The sequence below is a fragment of the Phallusia mammillata genome, chromosome 2 (genome assembly GCF_965637545.1).
Source record: "Phallusia mammillata chromosome 2, kaPhaMamm4.hap1.1, whole genome shotgun sequence".
Taxonomy (NCBI): domain Eukaryota; kingdom Metazoa; phylum Chordata; class Ascidiacea; order Phlebobranchia; family Ascidiidae; genus Phallusia; species Phallusia mammillata.
The window spans coordinates 9,491,703-9,507,604 of record NC_137253.1 but is presented as its reverse complement, the minus strand read 5'-3'; the positions used below and the strand labels follow the sequence as shown (position 1 = coordinate 9,507,604).

At 36.4% G+C, this 15,902-nt stretch overlaps 3 protein-coding genes across 5 annotated transcripts in view; 2 read left to right on the top strand and 1 right to left on the bottom strand.

Moving 5' to 3' along the window:
* LOC145215682 (brefeldin A-inhibited guanine nucleotide-exchange protein 3-like) overlaps positions 1–15,902 on the bottom strand; it is a 59,495-nt gene that overhangs the window by 4,893 nt on the left and 38,700 nt on the right. The gene's annotated exons all lie outside the window — the stretch shown is intronic.
* LOC145215691 (queuosine 5'-phosphate N-glycosylase/hydrolase-like) lies at positions 245–4,824 on the top strand. The gene is made up of 7 exons (XM_080084442.1): positions 245–523; positions 711–800; positions 1,677–1,829; positions 1,897–1,994; positions 2,219–2,367; positions 2,814–2,967; positions 4,309–4,824. Exons 1-7 carry the CDS (start codon positions 326–328, stop codon positions 4,526–4,528), a joined length of 1,062 nt encoding a protein of 353 aa, XP_079940568.1. The 5' UTR covers positions 245–325; the 3' UTR covers positions 4,529–4,824.
* Positions 5,676–13,317, top strand: LOC145215689 (uncharacterized). 3 transcript variants are annotated; one of them, XM_080084438.1, is made up of 21 exons: positions 5,680–6,050; positions 6,807–6,861; positions 7,479–7,579; positions 8,033–8,092; positions 8,171–8,218; positions 8,651–8,707; positions 8,985–9,044; positions 9,107–9,154; positions 9,245–9,298; positions 9,519–9,560; positions 9,644–9,697; positions 9,783–9,824; positions 9,957–10,010; positions 10,128–10,169; positions 10,649–10,699; positions 10,795–10,836; positions 11,287–11,334; positions 11,448–11,489; positions 11,818–11,868; positions 12,413–12,478; positions 12,944–13,317. In XM_080084438.1, exons 1-21 carry the CDS (start codon positions 5,949–5,951, stop codon positions 13,163–13,165), a joined length of 1,341 nt encoding a protein of 446 aa, XP_079940564.1. In that variant the 5' UTR covers positions 5,680–5,948; the 3' UTR covers positions 13,166–13,317. The 3 variants fall into 3 exon arrangements, with proteins under 3 accessions (XP_079940565.1, XP_079940566.1, XP_079940564.1); XM_080084439.1 differs by lacking the exon at positions 8,171–8,218 and having other exon boundaries at positions 5,676–6,050; XM_080084440.1 differs by lacking the exons at positions 9,783–9,824; positions 9,957–10,010 and having other exon boundaries at positions 5,677–6,050.

Genomic DNA, 15,902 nt, shown 5'->3' with positions numbered 1-15,902 from the left:
GCAAAATATTCCGAAAAGGTGGAAACAACTGCAAAACGTACATGGAGCGCCAAATATTGGAGAACATAATAGAGGGATTATTGCTAAAGGTTTAAATTTAAAAACAATTTGTGGTACCCTTTTGACGAAGTCTGGTCAGTGTTTTATTTGTTTAAAAATCCGATTAAAGTCAGTTTAAAGGTTGTTAAAAAAATAACTGCCGGCTCTTGGAAATCACTCATGCGTTAAATTTGGGTGACAACTAAGGGGTAATTTCCCTAGATTGAATCACCTTCTGACCACCAACATTCATTAGTATTCTTTGTGCAAGTTATAATTAAGTAAAATGCCTGAAAAAACAGAAGGCATTGACGTCGATGATATAATACTTCCTTGGAAATGTGGTAAAGTTATTGCGGAAAGCAGTGAGCATGTTAAAATAAATTCAAGCTCCGTAAAGAGCACAGCATTGAAGATTGCAGATTGCTTTTTTAGGCAGGAATATTCTCTGAAAAATTGGAAAGAACACACACTACACCCTAAAGTAAGAACTGTCTACTGTAGTGTTGAACTACACAAACCTAAAAACAGTTTTTGTAGCCTTTGTTGCATGAACGTTTGTTGTATTTGCTTTTAATCTTTTTACGTATGTTTTCTGAAAATGTTTGAACACCAAAAAGTATTTAAAACCAAATGCTTGGTTTCTTTTCATGCTTAACAACTTTGAACAGGTTGCCAATGAAGATGCCATAAATTTTATCTTTGTAATCGACACATTGAACTTCTCATTCTGGTCAGATGACCCTGAGCTAAAGTTTGAGGTTAGTGAACTAAAGAAGAAAAGGTTCAGTTTTTTGGTTTAGTTACCTATTTAGCTCTGCACACCTCATAGCCTTTGTACATTATTATTGCACACACTGTCCGCACCAAAGCACACTCAAACAAAACAATCTCTCTATATGACACTTTTAGATAAACATGAACTGTTTCTTGCAATACATTATGTTCTAACTTTTTTAGCATGTTTTTGTCATAAAAGATAACACATTGCCCATAAAATCAGCCATTTCATACAAAGTTGGTCATTTGTTAATTTTAACAAGCAGTTATCACAAATCGTTACCCTAATGCAGTGGTCTTCAACCCATGGGTCGCGACCCCAAGTGGGGTCGCCTAAACTTTTTCTGGGGTCGCGATAAGTCACCGAATTTAATTTATTTCATTTTAAAATGATTCCAAAAAAAACAATGAAACATATTTTCTTTTATTTCTTATAACCTGACGATGACAATAGTACTTGTCGAAACGTAGTTATGCTTAACACAAATATATTGGCTCTGATTTTTTTGCTCAGATTATTTTCTTTTAGATTGCAACTTTTGTTTTGTAGTACAGCTAAAGTAAAATACCCAAAGGAAAATGGAGTCGCATGTAAATTCTGATTTCATTTTTCCTTAAATTTGGGTCACCTATAAAAAAGGTTGAAGACCACTGCCCTAATGTATGTTGCATGTTGCAGTACAAAGTAAGTTAAACTGGTTATTGCTGTTTAGAAATACTGAATGATTATTGACAACAAAAAATCCAAAATTGAAATATGTAATCATTTCTTTTCCTTTGAGGAGCGTTTTTATTTAAAAGCTGGACATAATGACAATGATAATTTATGACAGGACTAACTTTTAGTGTACTAAAAGGTTAAATATGATGGACGGACATATACTGGATATTGGTCTATGGTTGCTGCACTACGGCGGGCATTCGATGAGGGAAAGCCAGTATTTAGTGCAAGCTACATGGCAACAGTGTCAGAAGAAGAATTCCAAGATATATTTAGGTCCAATTCAAAAGTAAGAATTTATGTTTTATGTGAGAAAGCTATTGGTAATTTATATGCGATGTTTTGTCCTATTACAGGCAACTGTTCCTTTGATTGCTGAAAGATATAAGGCTTACAGAGATGCTGGAAAAGTTCTTGTAGATAAATTTGAAGGGTCATTTGTTAATTGTATTAGGTTAGTGTGTATTTTTTCAGAAAACTTGACATATGTTACAATAATTACATGTAACAGGGTAAACAGCATTTAAAAGCATTTGTGCACAAAGCCTGTGCCCTAAAAAACATATAGGATTAACTAATTTATGCTAATAAACGTAGGTTACGATTTAAACATTTAACACTGCCATAGGGCACTTTTAACCTCTGGTGATTTAATTTGAACCTATCTTTTTTTACTAGGAATTGTAATGCTGATGCAATAGCGCTTATAAATTTGGTGACACAACACTTTTCTTCATATCAAGATGTGACAGAATTTGAAGGAATGAAATTTGCTTTTTACAAGCGAGCCCAAATTTTAGTGGCAGATGTATGGTGTTGTTTTGAAGGTAGGGCATTATTTCTCTTGCATATTGAAAATGGGTTGAGTTTCATGCTTGATGAAAGAACACACAGGGACACAATAGTTCTAGAACAATCACCAAGCCAAAAATAAATGGCAGCATTGAAACGTTGTTAAAAGTAAAGGACTCACAAAAAAAGTAAAAGTGGCATATTGTTGTCAGACATGACTGGGGAAAATGGTGGTGGGACCAGTTAAGAGGGTAAAAAATATAAATCGAATGTATATATACATAGCTTGGAAAATGACTTTTTCCTCTGGTTGCTGTAAAATTGACATTAAGTAGTGATTTTTTTAATGCTATGCAAACAAAGTAATTGAATAAATAAGCTATTGCTGCCAGGCATAGTATCAAGTTTATAGAACTCTTAATTGAAAGTAATTGAATATTTATATGCACAACCAATCCTAACTTTACTTTTTTTGTTGCAGGTAAAGGTTTGGGTAAATTCGACAACATTGCGGCACTGACCATGTTTGCAGATTACAGAGTGCCACAGACTCTAGTTTACTTTGGAATTCTGGAATATTCCAAACAACTTAGAGACACATTGGAATCACTAGAGGTGCTAAAGAGTGGTTGCAGGTACTGAACAAAAATCTATTGCGAATGTGTTGTTCATCAGCAATGTTTTGTAGTAAAGTATAAAGTAAGAATTAGTGTATGAGCCCACAATCCTGGCACTCTTGCCAAGTTGGAATGCGTGTTCTGCCTTTGTTTTAATCTATATGTGCTAGAACCCAGTCTACACACATGAATCTGTCTGCTTTTCGATCACTGTTAAAGTCAACTCACACAACCATATAATGTTGGTACGCCATTATTTTTTGTGAAATAATAAGTTAATTTACCCACCGAAATTTGACAAAGGTTGACGAGGTTGAGAAAAAAACAAGCGCAAAGAATGGTGACTGTTTTGCTATGACAACAAGCGGTAGACCCAGTTGCTAATACTAACCACGTACTGAAGCAAATATTCCAGATTTTATTTGGCTTACTCTCAATAGACACCTTGGCATTTACACTTGTGCACAGATCGTGTACATTTCTGCTATCGTTTAATCAAAGTTAGACCCGGTAGCCCAAGTGAGACACGGACATTTGGTTAACGCCCCCGTTCTGCACCATTTGAGGTGCGTCATGTTTACGTAAGACCCATTGTCCAAGGGTTTTGCACATACAAATTTTCGAGCTACCTCCCACAAAACAAATATTGAAAATTTAGTTGGGAGACTGAAAAATGTGGCCAACAGTGCGATATTGTGTTTGTGGTTCGTGATTTCAGAAGTCTATGTGTCCAATGACCTTAACGCCCATTATTGTTGCCTGCAGTCCGGACTTTATCATAAAAATTGTTCTATATGACCTATATGAAAGTCACATAATAGTTGAAATGCGATGAAAATGGTATTTACACAAGTTTATAGCCATTTAAAATCCATACTTTATTGTTCCAATATTATATTTGTTAGCTTGCCAACAAATTGACCTATTCTAACGCTTGTTTAGTTTGCACATAACACTGCGGTACGTTTCAGTATCTTTCACCAAACGATATAATTCAGTTCAAAGCATTATCTATCACTGAAACATAGACATTAATTCACTACTGGGAAAAGCCCTAAAGCGTCTATGCAGACCAGCGATCACGGTATACTCATATATAAATCACAGCACGCCAGGCCCATTAAAAGCTTCATACCGAAACAGCCGATCACCATGCATTCACCACCATATGACAAGACGTGTAGGCAAGAAAAATCTATCCTGCGGTGGGATTCGAACGACAGGGGTCTTTTCGGGACTACCACAAAAAATTGTTTATGTCTAATCACCAAAAAGGTGTCAGAATTTGCTTTTCAGCCTCGTATAAAACACACTGATTCCTTAAGCGCTAAAAAAAATTTAAATTTTATCTTTTTTTAGGTATGAAGTCGAAATACGGGGTTGCTCTATTGCAGCCGTCCAGCAGCTGGTGAAAGAAATCCAAGCTGTTATTTTGCACAGTGACGTCAGAAACAAAGAAGAATTGTCGAAAATTGTGAATTCCATAACAGTCGACAATTACTTGTGGGATTTTGCGCGCGCAAATTTGGCAAAAGTCGAAGAACTGCCGTTTCACCGAATCCGAACTATTTACTACTGATTCAATGTGGCTCGTTCGTCGTTTATATAAATCGGCTTAAAACGGCATGGTAGTATTTGCTTTGTTTTATAGCCGCAGACTTGAGGTGGTCAAGTCTGGGTGTTACGAAAATTTTGTGCATCTTTTGCTGGTCACTGAAACTGAAAATGGGATAACTTGATTTATGTGAAACGTGAAGTAATTTATTCCTTATTTGTGGTTTGGCACAGACCTTGGTTTGAACCGTATTTTTTCTTTTAATGTCGCGCAAACAAAGTACTGATGTCAAGTTACAAACAAGGAGTAAATCTCTCTTTTGTTTTGCAACAACAAGTTCTGTCTGCTAAAGGTTGTGGGTTTTAATCCTGTATCGGCCACGTGTGCTTCACTGCATGAGCAAAAACTTAAGCAGTATTGCTCGAACCGTTGGAAAATGGTTAGAACTATAAATTAAAGTCACTAAGACCCAAACCAAAAAAATGATTCAACGAACTTGCAATAAAACAGGAATCAGTCATTGTGAACATAAGGCATTTAGATGTTGGCCGCCCTCAAAGAATCAAAAGAAACGAACAAAAGCAGTCAAGGGACAAACAAATAGCATAATAAACTTTCATTGATTTAACCAAATGTAAAGTTCTGTACCTCTGATTTCAATTCTCTGCATTGTATTTGTCTAAGTAATTTAAATCGCAATCAAGTCGTTTGGGAAGAATAAAAAAGAACTTTAAGATAAAAAAATGTTTGTTTTTAGGTAAAGAACTTAATTTTGGATACCCTTCACCAGTTGAAAAAAAATTTACCAATTAACTTATATGCACCGTGATGGACAAGACAAGCTTTTTTGGTAAAATTTTAAAATCTGAAGACAACGTCATTTGTCAATTCAATCACATATCATCTCTCTCTTAAATCACTTTTTTGTCCATTTTATCGCGTCGGCAATGCTGACAAGACAAAATATCGAGTTATCGGAATAAATCTTTTTTCCTAGGCCGATTTATTTTGTGATCTTACGAGTTAAAGAACTTTTCTTCGTCGCCCTGCAGTATTTGCTTTACCGGTCCAATACAATAGATTATAAACCTCTTCAAAGCCGCTTTACTGCCAATATTAAACGCTTTTCAGTATTGCCTCTCGGGAAACGCCTGTGATTGTTCATTCGGGTTCGCGTGAATTAAACAAAGCCCGTTCAACGTCGTTTTGCGTCAAACCTTACTTTTAACAAGAAGGTAAGGGTTTCGACTTGTTTGCTTTCCGGGCGGGTGCAACTTTTCGTAAAGACGCGTTAAAACGTGAGCCCTTATGCCTAAAACCAGTTAAAAAATACTGGAAATTCTTCTTACGCAGCTCTGCTCTGATATATATAGCTTCGGCCGTTCCCATTTAAGACATTCCATAGGAAATTTATCGCAAGCAGGGTGTACTTGCGAATTGAATTATGAAGTGGACGATCGGAATATCGGCGATTTTGTTTGTCGCTTTTATCGGCGTCCAAGGTGGAGAACTTCTCAGTGACGAAGAAAAAAGAGAATTTGCATCAGTAAGTTGATTTTTTTGTTGATTGCAGTGCTCCCCGAATACACGAAACGTGCATGGTAGCTAAAGGGTGCTGAAAATGGCACTAAAGTTTCGATGGCTAGTGGGAAAATGCAAACAATCACGTTATAAACCTATCAAATTTGCGCTTACTTGAAACACATTAGTTTGCGCTTACTTGAACATAATAAACTCAATGTGTGTTTTTAACAAACTATATTTTACAATAGGAACATACTGCGTAGGCCTACAGCGGATGTGTTAAAACAAAAATGGCGTAAATTGAAACTACATTTGCGTTCCCAAACTTTTTACCTATCTTGTTTGCCGCTAGAAGGTATTATTAGTGTAACAAATAGCAGCCTAAACGTTGTGTAACGCAGGGGTCGGCAACTTTTTTTAATGCAGACCGTTTTTAAAACTAAAATTTTATCGCTGACCGACTTACAAAAACAACAACAAATATTTAGCAATGAAAACGCCTAAATTAGTTCATCATCCCTGGGATACATGGACAAAGCATTCAAACCTGACAAAGTATACCGGTAACGAACTCCTCGAAGACCGGTACCGGGCCGCGGACCGGTGGTTGCCGACCACTGGTGTAACGCATTTCATTATTTCTAATTCTTAAATTAGTTATTTTTATGCCAAAATGTAAAGTCACGGTACTATAATATTCAAAACGTTAACCATGTATTGTATGCTGTTGTAGGCTATATAAGAGAGTATTTGCTCTGTTAAACATTGTCTATTTCAGGTCATCAAAAAATGGAGCGATCGGTTCGATGAAGACCATGAGGCACGAAAGAGAGGTAATACCAAGGCCCAATATTGCTTGATTTATATTGTTGCTTATTTAAAGCATTATTGTGCGAAGTCAGTGTTTAAAATGGCCTAAAAACAAAGAAAAAGAATTTTTCGCTTTGGTTTTTTAAAGTATACTGTAAATTTGCCGCTAAACTGTCCAATATGGGCTAATTATTTCTATCTCGACTTGTCAAATCAAATCGTGCTTGATTTTTAGTGCGCTGCCCCGGAAGATTCATTTGTTTCTAACAGTTTTAGCTCAGATCCGCATTATATAGGTGATTTGAGATTTAAAACTAAAATATTTTCAATTTTTATGCGGAGAACAATAGCTAACCAGTAACAACTGAGTGAAGAGTCCACATAACTTTTGGCATTTGTCGGTCGCACCAGAGGTTTCTCTTTTCTAGGCTTGTGCAAATGTGTTCATTAAGCCGCGTTACTTGACTGGGAACATAAAAATCATCTTTTTTCTTCACCTTAGCTATATTTTAGATCACTTTAAGAAGCCAAATATCTATTCAAAAAGGTTTCTGTCAATGCACGTAGTCACGTACATTATATTATACTTCAACACATTTTGCAGATTGTAAACTGCTTAAAACTATCTTGTTGTTTTTAGGGTTCTCGTCCCAGTCGCAACATCAGAGCCAGGTACATGTACGAGTCAACCTCCACAACATTCATCACCTTATGACCGCACAGAGTCAGCAACAGCACCAGGTAAATCTATCTCTAGATTGCAGGGGGCGGCAACCTTATAGGCGGCGCTTGCCAATTTACTTGTTATTTCCATGTGTTAATGACCTCGCGTGTCAACGTTTTTCCAAATAAGAATAGTGGTTCGTACCAGCAGATATTAATAATAACAGTTTAAATTGTAACTTTAATATAAGCACGCAAATCGGTTCGCGTGCCATGAAAAACCACCTAGCGTGCCAACCCCTGGTCAATTGTTCTCATGTGTTTAGGGTAGTTAAATGCCTTGTGTCTCCTGCTCAAAGTTACGGGATGGTTTGTGTTAGTTCAGTCATTCATTTGATTTTGAACACAAATGCGTTGGTTGGAGTATTTGTTTGGCCATATCTCGATTACTTAAAAAGTTAACAACAAGATGTAGGTTTAAAACAATAAGGCACAGAACAGAATTGAAACACACTTCCTTAATGCTTACAGGTACAGTCATCACACAATGGATATAGCTCAATGCACCAGCAACAAAAACAACAACAAACGGTACGTAACAATAGCAACAATGCACATGCACGAGAGGTTCAGTGTAGCGTTAAATTATTGTCATTTCTTTCATTCCAGAGTTACAATGGACTTGGACACTCTGTTAATTCCCAGTCGCAACAACAGGTAGAATATACAATTAGTGTTTAATTGTTGCAAGTTTACTTAAAATTGTTTGTACTCACAAAAATGCTCGGGCGATGTTTAGACATTTTGTTGTTCGATTTATGCAAATTAAAATTATCAAGCGTTTTATTTTTTTATCGGCGTTGTTGTTTGTTTTTTAAAGTGACAAATAACACTTGTTTAGGTTAGGGTTTAACCATAGTGGTGGGATTCAGCCGATTCGGTTCGCACCGGTTGTATAGAACCGTCTCACTAAATTTTATGAGATCAGCGAACCGGTTGACATTACTGGTTACTGTTAATGGACTTTTTGTAACAGAACCGGCTGAAAAATATGACTTTTGTGATAGAACCGGCTGACAAAAAAAGATGAATCCCACCACTGGGTTTAACAAAGCGCAATGCAGAACGTTAACACCCCGTACTTTTTAGAGCTCGAGCTCGCACAATGGATATGGATTTTCACACAGCTCTCAATCACAACAACAGGTACAACACCCAAATAGTGTTTATCGTATTCGTTTTCCTTTTGTTGTCTTATGGATAAAGAAAACAATCAGATATAAAGCTACAAAAAGGCCTAAAACTAAAATAACACTCTAGTTTGTGAAAACGGGGGGAAAGTGCCAAACATTAAACTTGCTTTTATCTGTTCTGTATTTTTTATTTGCTTGATAGTAAGCTGCTTTAAAAGTCACTAGAAAACTTTTTCGCAAAATTAAAGGAAATCCAATTAATCCATAAACAAAATACAAATTTTATATAGAGCTCTCACAGTAGCTATGGAGCCGTGCATCAAAAGCAGGAACAGCATCAGCAGCAAGTGGTACGTGTAAATGTGTTTAATTGGGCTCTATAGCAGCAATAGGTGTTTTTTTGTTGTTTTAGAGCCATAATGGATTTGGGTACTCACACAGCTCTCAATCACAAAAACAGGTACAACACCTATTTGACCGTTTTGTATTCGATTACAACGGACTTTGCTTGCAAAGTATTCAATCGGATTTACAGATAAGTCTTTTTTAGAGCAGCTACGGGGGAAGCAGAGTCTCAGCGCAAAGTCAAAAACAAACTCAAGTGGTAAGAATGATGGTAGATTAAGCAGTGCCAATTTTTTCGTTTTAAAACAAATAACCGCTTTGTTCGGAAACGCATGGCTGTAACAACGCATCTTGTGGCATTGTTAGTGACATTTTTACACTGCTTATCGAATGTTTCATTTGTTCACTTTGTGAATGTCCAAACTAAATCATGTAATAAGTCTACAGAACAAAACTAAATTGATAATCTCTCTTTACAGAGTAACGGTCGTTATTCAAGCCAAGGGCAGACTCAACAACAGGTAATTAAGACTACAAGACTCTAGTTATCGTTTCTATAAATTCACGATTCCTAACTTTACCATTAAAACTTAATCGTTTTTAGGTCAACATAGGCGGTGGCAGCCGCAGCGTACAAAGTCAAAAACAAGCTCAAGTGGTAAGATTATTGTTAACCAAACCAGTTTCTCCGAACAAGTGTTTACTAACTGATAATTACCTTGACGAAAACAATGTCTTTACAGAGCAACGGTCGTTATTCAAGCCAAGGACAAACTCAACAACAGGTAATTAAGTCAATTTTTACACTATTCAGACAGAGTTATGTTAAATATGGCACTGGTGATATCACCACAAACCTTACATGCACCCCAAGATCCTAGATTTATGTTTTGGCATTGAAACTCATTCACTTTTAGGTCAACATGGGCCGCGGCGGCAGCAGCGTACAAAGTCAGAAACAAGCTCAAGTGGTAAGATTACTGTTAACAGTTAACAGAACAGTTGACTGAATCAGTTTTTGCAAACCATTAGTCTTTTTAAGTGTTTATTAACCGATAATTACTTTGACAAAAACAATGTCTTCACAGAGCAACGGTCGTTATTCAAGCCAAGGCCAAACACAACAACAGGTAATTAAGTCTCTACTCTTTAAGTCTAATGCTCTTTTTCACACAGAGTTATGTTGGGTGATATCACCACAAACTTTACAAGTGTCCCAAAATCCTAATACAGTGCCAATCAGGGTTGTAATTCGGGCCGGGCTTTTCTGGCGGGGTTCGGGCTGACGTTTCTTAAAAAACGAGCCTGATTCGGGCCTAACTTTGCACTCTGTGTCAGTATTTTTTGAATAAATTTAACTAGCTAAGTGGCTACTTCCTGACCTGACTTAATGTCAAACTCCTTGTTCAAGAACTATTGCCTATTGTGTTTGTTGTCTTGGTCTTAACTGGGGCTTTATAGGCGTGCCAATCAAACTTTCGGGTCAAAACGGGCTTCTCAAAAGCGATTCGGGTTCGGGCTCCAATTTCAGGCCCGTTTACAACTCTGGTATCAAAAGTCATTCAGACTACGATTCGTGTTTTCAGCATTAAAACTTAACCATTTTTAGGTGAACTTTGGTGGTGGCAGCAGCGTACAAAGTCAGAAACAAGCTCAAGTGGTAAGATTACTGTTAACTGAACCAGTTTTCTGCAAACGTTTATTATTAAAAAAAATTTGCAAACTGGGCAATACAATGACGGATTTTTTTTACAGAGCAACGGTCGTTATGCTAGCCAGGGACAGACCCAACAACAGGTAAGGGATATCAGAACGTCCTGTATATTTATATTGATCTTATCTATAAGTTTCGGACCAAAATTCAAGCTTCTCACTTTGTGCCATTATTTTTTACAGTTTTTGCTTTGATAATTTTGCTCTGTACGGAGAAGTGTTGGTAAATCTTAAAACATCAAGGGTTTTTCTATTGTGGATTACTACAACAGTGTTTTTTATTCACACAAAATTGTTTCACCCAACCATAAAACTGCAGGCGTAACGTCGCCGCAAAACGCGTACGTATACACTGCTTGTAGCAGTGGTTCTCTAACTTTTTAGGCATGCGGCGCATTACCAAACTAAATTTTGTTACACCAGCGTGCCACGGCACACGGTTTGAGAATCACTGGCGTACAGCAATAGCCTATGGTTTAGCAAGCCGCTGCTAAATCATATTTTTCTCACAACAACATTAAACATTGTTTTTAGGTCAACGCAGGAGGACACAGTGTTCAAAGTCAGAAACAGCAACAAATGGTATGAATATAATGTAAACTAAGGCTTTTGTGCCTAAACATAATATGTCCGGCAAGCTTTTTTTACTAACTGTAACTATGGCAAAAGGGAATAATTTGAATCTTTTATTACAGAGCTATGGACGTTATTTCAGCCAGGTTCAAAACCAACATCAGGTATGCACTAGGTTTTTTTACTAAATTTCTCCAACACGTTTCTCCAACACAAGAAGTATCATTTCGTTACTATAAATCTGTATAAAAGTTAAATAACATAGCTGTTTTGAGCCGATCCATTTCTAGCTGTCTCAAACACGTAGAAGTCCGAAACCCGGCTTATACCCATTTTTTAATTACATGCTTGAATTTGACACGAAAATTAGATTTGCCTTAGACTTTCAAAAATCAGATTGAGGTAAAGTTGGTTTGAGAAAATGCTTGTTACGTTCAAACTTTACCCAAACCTGTACATAAAAAATAACAGCAATGACTTTTCCTTTTTTAGGTATCAGTTGGCGGTGGAGGCATTCAATCCCAGGGACAAAGTCAGATCCAGGTACAACACATAACATGATAATATTACAGTGTTGCAAATCATTTAAATATCAAACGAATATTGAGCACAAAGCACATGAGTTAAAACGTCTTTTATCTTTTATTCAGGTGCTAACATACTCAAATTGTTTAAAAACCATTACTTTTTGTTCGCCAGACAGTACAAATTTCGATTTAATAATAATAACTTTAAATGTGGTCTGCATTTATTTTTTTCGCAGTCATTTCATTGTAAAAAAAGCGTAAAAGTTACACCAGTGTTACCGTTAAACCTGTACCTGCAATACAGCAAAACCGCACGACGGTAATACCACGATGTAATTGCCATACGATAAAGTTACCACGATGAAATTGCCGCGATGGAATTGCCATAATAAAATAACAAACATAAAACCTTAAAAAGTTTCCATTCAAAAACAATCGCTGCAATTTCAAAAGAATGCGTAAAATTAAACGACCGAATTAGTGAACCCACTACAAACAGCAACCTATGAAGCCGCAATTTTAGTGAACGTATTTTAACCAGTGTGTGTTATCACTTTCAGGTCGGAGGAGGCGGCGGAGGTACAGGTGGGGGATGCAAGAACAGAAAATGTGGTGGTGGAAATAAGGTAAATATTGCCTATTGCGGCACAAATTAGACTCTCACACCTCTACAAATAACCATGTAATAATTACCAACGCGACAACACATGCACAAAGTCACAAATTTTGGATCAACAAATTTTAAGTTCATCCAGCAGTCTTTATTAATATATGCCGACGTTTCGGTGTCCCATACGAGACACCTTCATCAGGGTTAAGGATATACATTGAAAACACAAAGTTATCATAAAGGGAAAAAAGGCGGTAAAACACGTTTTCATTTATGTCGTTACGATAATGAAGGTGATATTATAACAAAGACTGCTGGAAGAGCTTAAAATTCGTTGATACATTATGCCTGCGGCAGAAACAGTTTATTATAAAACACCACACTTGTTGTAAAAATCCCGATATTTAAAAATAGAATTTCAGGATTTGTTTTGTATTTGTTCAACAGAGGCCAAATAATTAATTATTTTATGTTGACGCAGCCATCTAAGCCCCAAAAACCAAAACCCAGACCCGAACGACCGAGTCCACATTCACCAAAGCCCCATCACTCACCCCACTCCAAAAGCTCAAAATCCTCCAAGAGTTCAAAAAGTTCCAAAAAGTCGAAAAGTTCCAAAAAGTCGAAGAGTTCAAAGAGTTCAAAAAGTTCAAAGAGTTCAAAGAGCTCTAAGAAGAAATGGAGAAAGGGAAGGAAGGGATAAGAAGCAACAAAGAGTAAAAACGTGAACTCACAACAATTTAATTTCAATCAACAAATCAAATTGTAAAATGTAATTTAAAAGCGATGGAATTCAAATCTGAAAATTTGTATAATGTGAGTTTTTAATAAAATCAAAACATGTAGAGAATTGTTTCGAGAGACACGTTTGGTTCAGATTAAGAATAACCCAGAACTTGTAGGTTAAGTTTTGGCAGTAACAAACAGATGGCAATGTCATTGACCTGTAGGTCTTGTCTTTGTAAACTAGAAATAAGATATTAGAATAGTTGTTACTTAACAGGACCAGACAACAAAATTTTCTTAAACATTTTTCTTGACTTGATTCTCAAAGTGATTGGCCAAATGCGACTTTTAGCACAAGTCCTTCATTTGGAAATAACCAATAAAGCTTTTATGTGACTTAAAAAATATATCGGGTCCAAAATAAAAAGAGGGTTAACTGCATCGAAAATTTCACAGCAATTCATTACGATATTAGAGATTTCGGTAATGTTGTGAGATTTTTGAACAGTCATGCGAGAAATTTGCACGATAAACAATTAATTTGCCAATATAAACGCTTTGTTACAAGAACAACCCCCTGAGACATTAGCAGGTATTAATTAATCGTAACAAAGCGATAATTAAAAACTAAACTGGGAAGGTAATTAAACAGCATATTTGTCATGAACAGGGGTCACCAAACTACGGCCCACGAGGTCATTTCATCCGGCCCGCGACCACATTTTTAGGTTGCCAAGTTGTATTAATAACTTTGTAACATTGGAAGTTAATCTACTCCGTACAAAAGTTTTTTTGTGGGGATATTCAGAATTAATATTACCGCGTTTCATAGGATTTTAACGCCCAGGGTTGACCCAAAGCCAGTTTGTTACGTCACAGAAGTGTTAATTGTGCGCAAACAATTGGCTTCTTTTGTCACTTGTGGCGTAATATACAAGCTTTGCTCGTAAGATGAGACTAATTATACAGTTTAACAGTCGCAAGACCAGTTTTTGAATAGAATTGGTGAAAGACCATAACTTGGCGCCCCTACAAAAATTGCCTCGTTTGGTAGGGCATAAGATATGCGGCCCGCGCTAATCATTGCTATCACTCATCCGGCCCGCAGTGAAAAAGTTTGGTGACCCCTGGTCATGAATAAAAATCGATCAGGTTCTTCAAAGATTAAGTATAAAATACAAATTTCTCTAAATAGATTAATTTAAACAACGCTTTAAACCGAGCACCGAGTTAAAAAAAAGTTATAGGTAAAACAATTGAAATAGTGACACTGAGCCAAAATCAATTTAGTTCCCAAGCAGTTGCTGTAAACAAGTTTTCTTGTGGTTTTTGCCCAGTTGTGGCATTGAACAGAATTTGTGAGGTATGACTTTTTAGCCTGTTACTCCAAACAAACATAAACAAAGAGTGCCGTTGGATAGCTGCACTGGTCATATCTCTCGTCACCAGCTGCATGGATGAGACCATACAGGTCGAAACAGTGAGCACTGTCTGCAGCTTAAAACAATTGAACCAGCTGTTTTTTTATGACAGGGACAGCTCCCTGTATTATTAACGCGAAACCCTCACTGATATTTAATTGTTTTAGGGAAAGTTTCACCGCAGTTAAACAAAGGAAATATTTACGTTTCCTGCTTTGCACAAACGATATCATTTTTTACTTGTTAGCTTTCCGTTGTAAAAACTGTTTTCTGAAACAAAGACACATATTTTTAAAATTTTTAAACACACGCTAAATGCCGATGTATTTTGCATTTTAAAACCAGTAAGCTTGTTTTCACCATCTTAAACTGTTTTTAGATCAGCAAAATCTCAAATTTTCGCAGAATCAGGAAGTAGTTTCTCGTCTTTTGGCAGACATCCAAATCAAAAAAATACAGTTCACAAGCGTGAACTACGTCACAATGAGGAATGGCTATCAAACGTAGGTAAATTAAATCCACCGACCTTGAAAACAGAAAGTTTTTACTAACTTACTGGTTAATTTTCCTTAAAACATCCATATTGGGATTTAAAGTTAAACACAATTTGCGTAAGGCTGAAAATATTAGAAATATCGTCATTTTATCGAGACTTAGAGCTACTATCATAAGGACTCACAACAGATAAATTTTAATAAATACCGATAGGTAGCCTAAAAGCATTTGCAAAAATGTAAAACAAATTGAGTTAAAATGCTGACGGTTAGGACTATTAGGAAGGTTTCATAATAACAATAACAATAAAATCAACCTAAAAACCTTCTTTATGTTAAATTTAGTCTCTAACCTTATTCCAGTCTCACTGTTAATTCAATGTGCTCTTTACGCCATCTATCGGCATTTGGCAAACTATGTATGTTATGAGTTCTTGTGTTAGTAGCTCTACTTGTTCACAGATTTCCGAGCGGACTTCAGGCAAAAAATGTAAAAAAAACGTTCGCTTCGGTTCCGTGTTTCAAATTGGTATAACTAAAGTTTAGATATTTCACTGTATTTCACTGGTACATTTAGAACTCAGCAGTACAATTGACCACAAGCAATTTTTTGTGTCAGGTTTTAAATGCACTGTGGAATAAAATTAAAATACAAGTTTAATTCGGGAGTTACAAAACAAAAAACAGGAAACTATTTTTTTTTATTTCTCAACAGTTCGACAAAATTCGTGAAAAACGACAAAAAGCGTAAGAAGTTTTTGCAAAATGGTCCCGTTTATGGCCCAGGCCGTAAGTAGAA

Excerpts from the sequence above, each read along its gene's own strand:
- LOC145215691 (XM_080084442.1), top strand. The coding sequence starts at position 326 with ATGCCTGAAAAAACAGAAGGCATTGACGTCGATGATATAATACTTCCT. Across the intron at positions 524-710 it reads AACACACACTACACCCTAAA|GTTGCCAATGAAGATGCCAT; the intron begins GTAAGAACTGTC and ends AACTTTGAACAG. Across the intron at positions 1,830-1,896 it reads TATTTAGGTCCAATTCAAAA|GCAACTGTTCCTTTGATTGC; the intron begins GTAAGAATTTAT and ends GTCCTATTACAG.
- LOC145215689 (XM_080084438.1), top strand. The coding sequence starts at position 5,949 with ATGAAGTGGACGATCGGAATATCGGCGATTTTGTTTGTCGCTTTTATC. Across the intron at positions 6,862-7,478 it reads CCATGAGGCACGAAAGAGAG|GGTTCTCGTCCCAGTCGCAA; the intron begins GTAATACCAAGG and ends TGTTGTTTTTAG. Across the intron at positions 9,155-9,244 it reads GCTCTCAATCACAAAAACAG|AGCAGCTACGGGGGAAGCAG; the intron begins GTACAACACCTA and ends AGTCTTTTTTAG.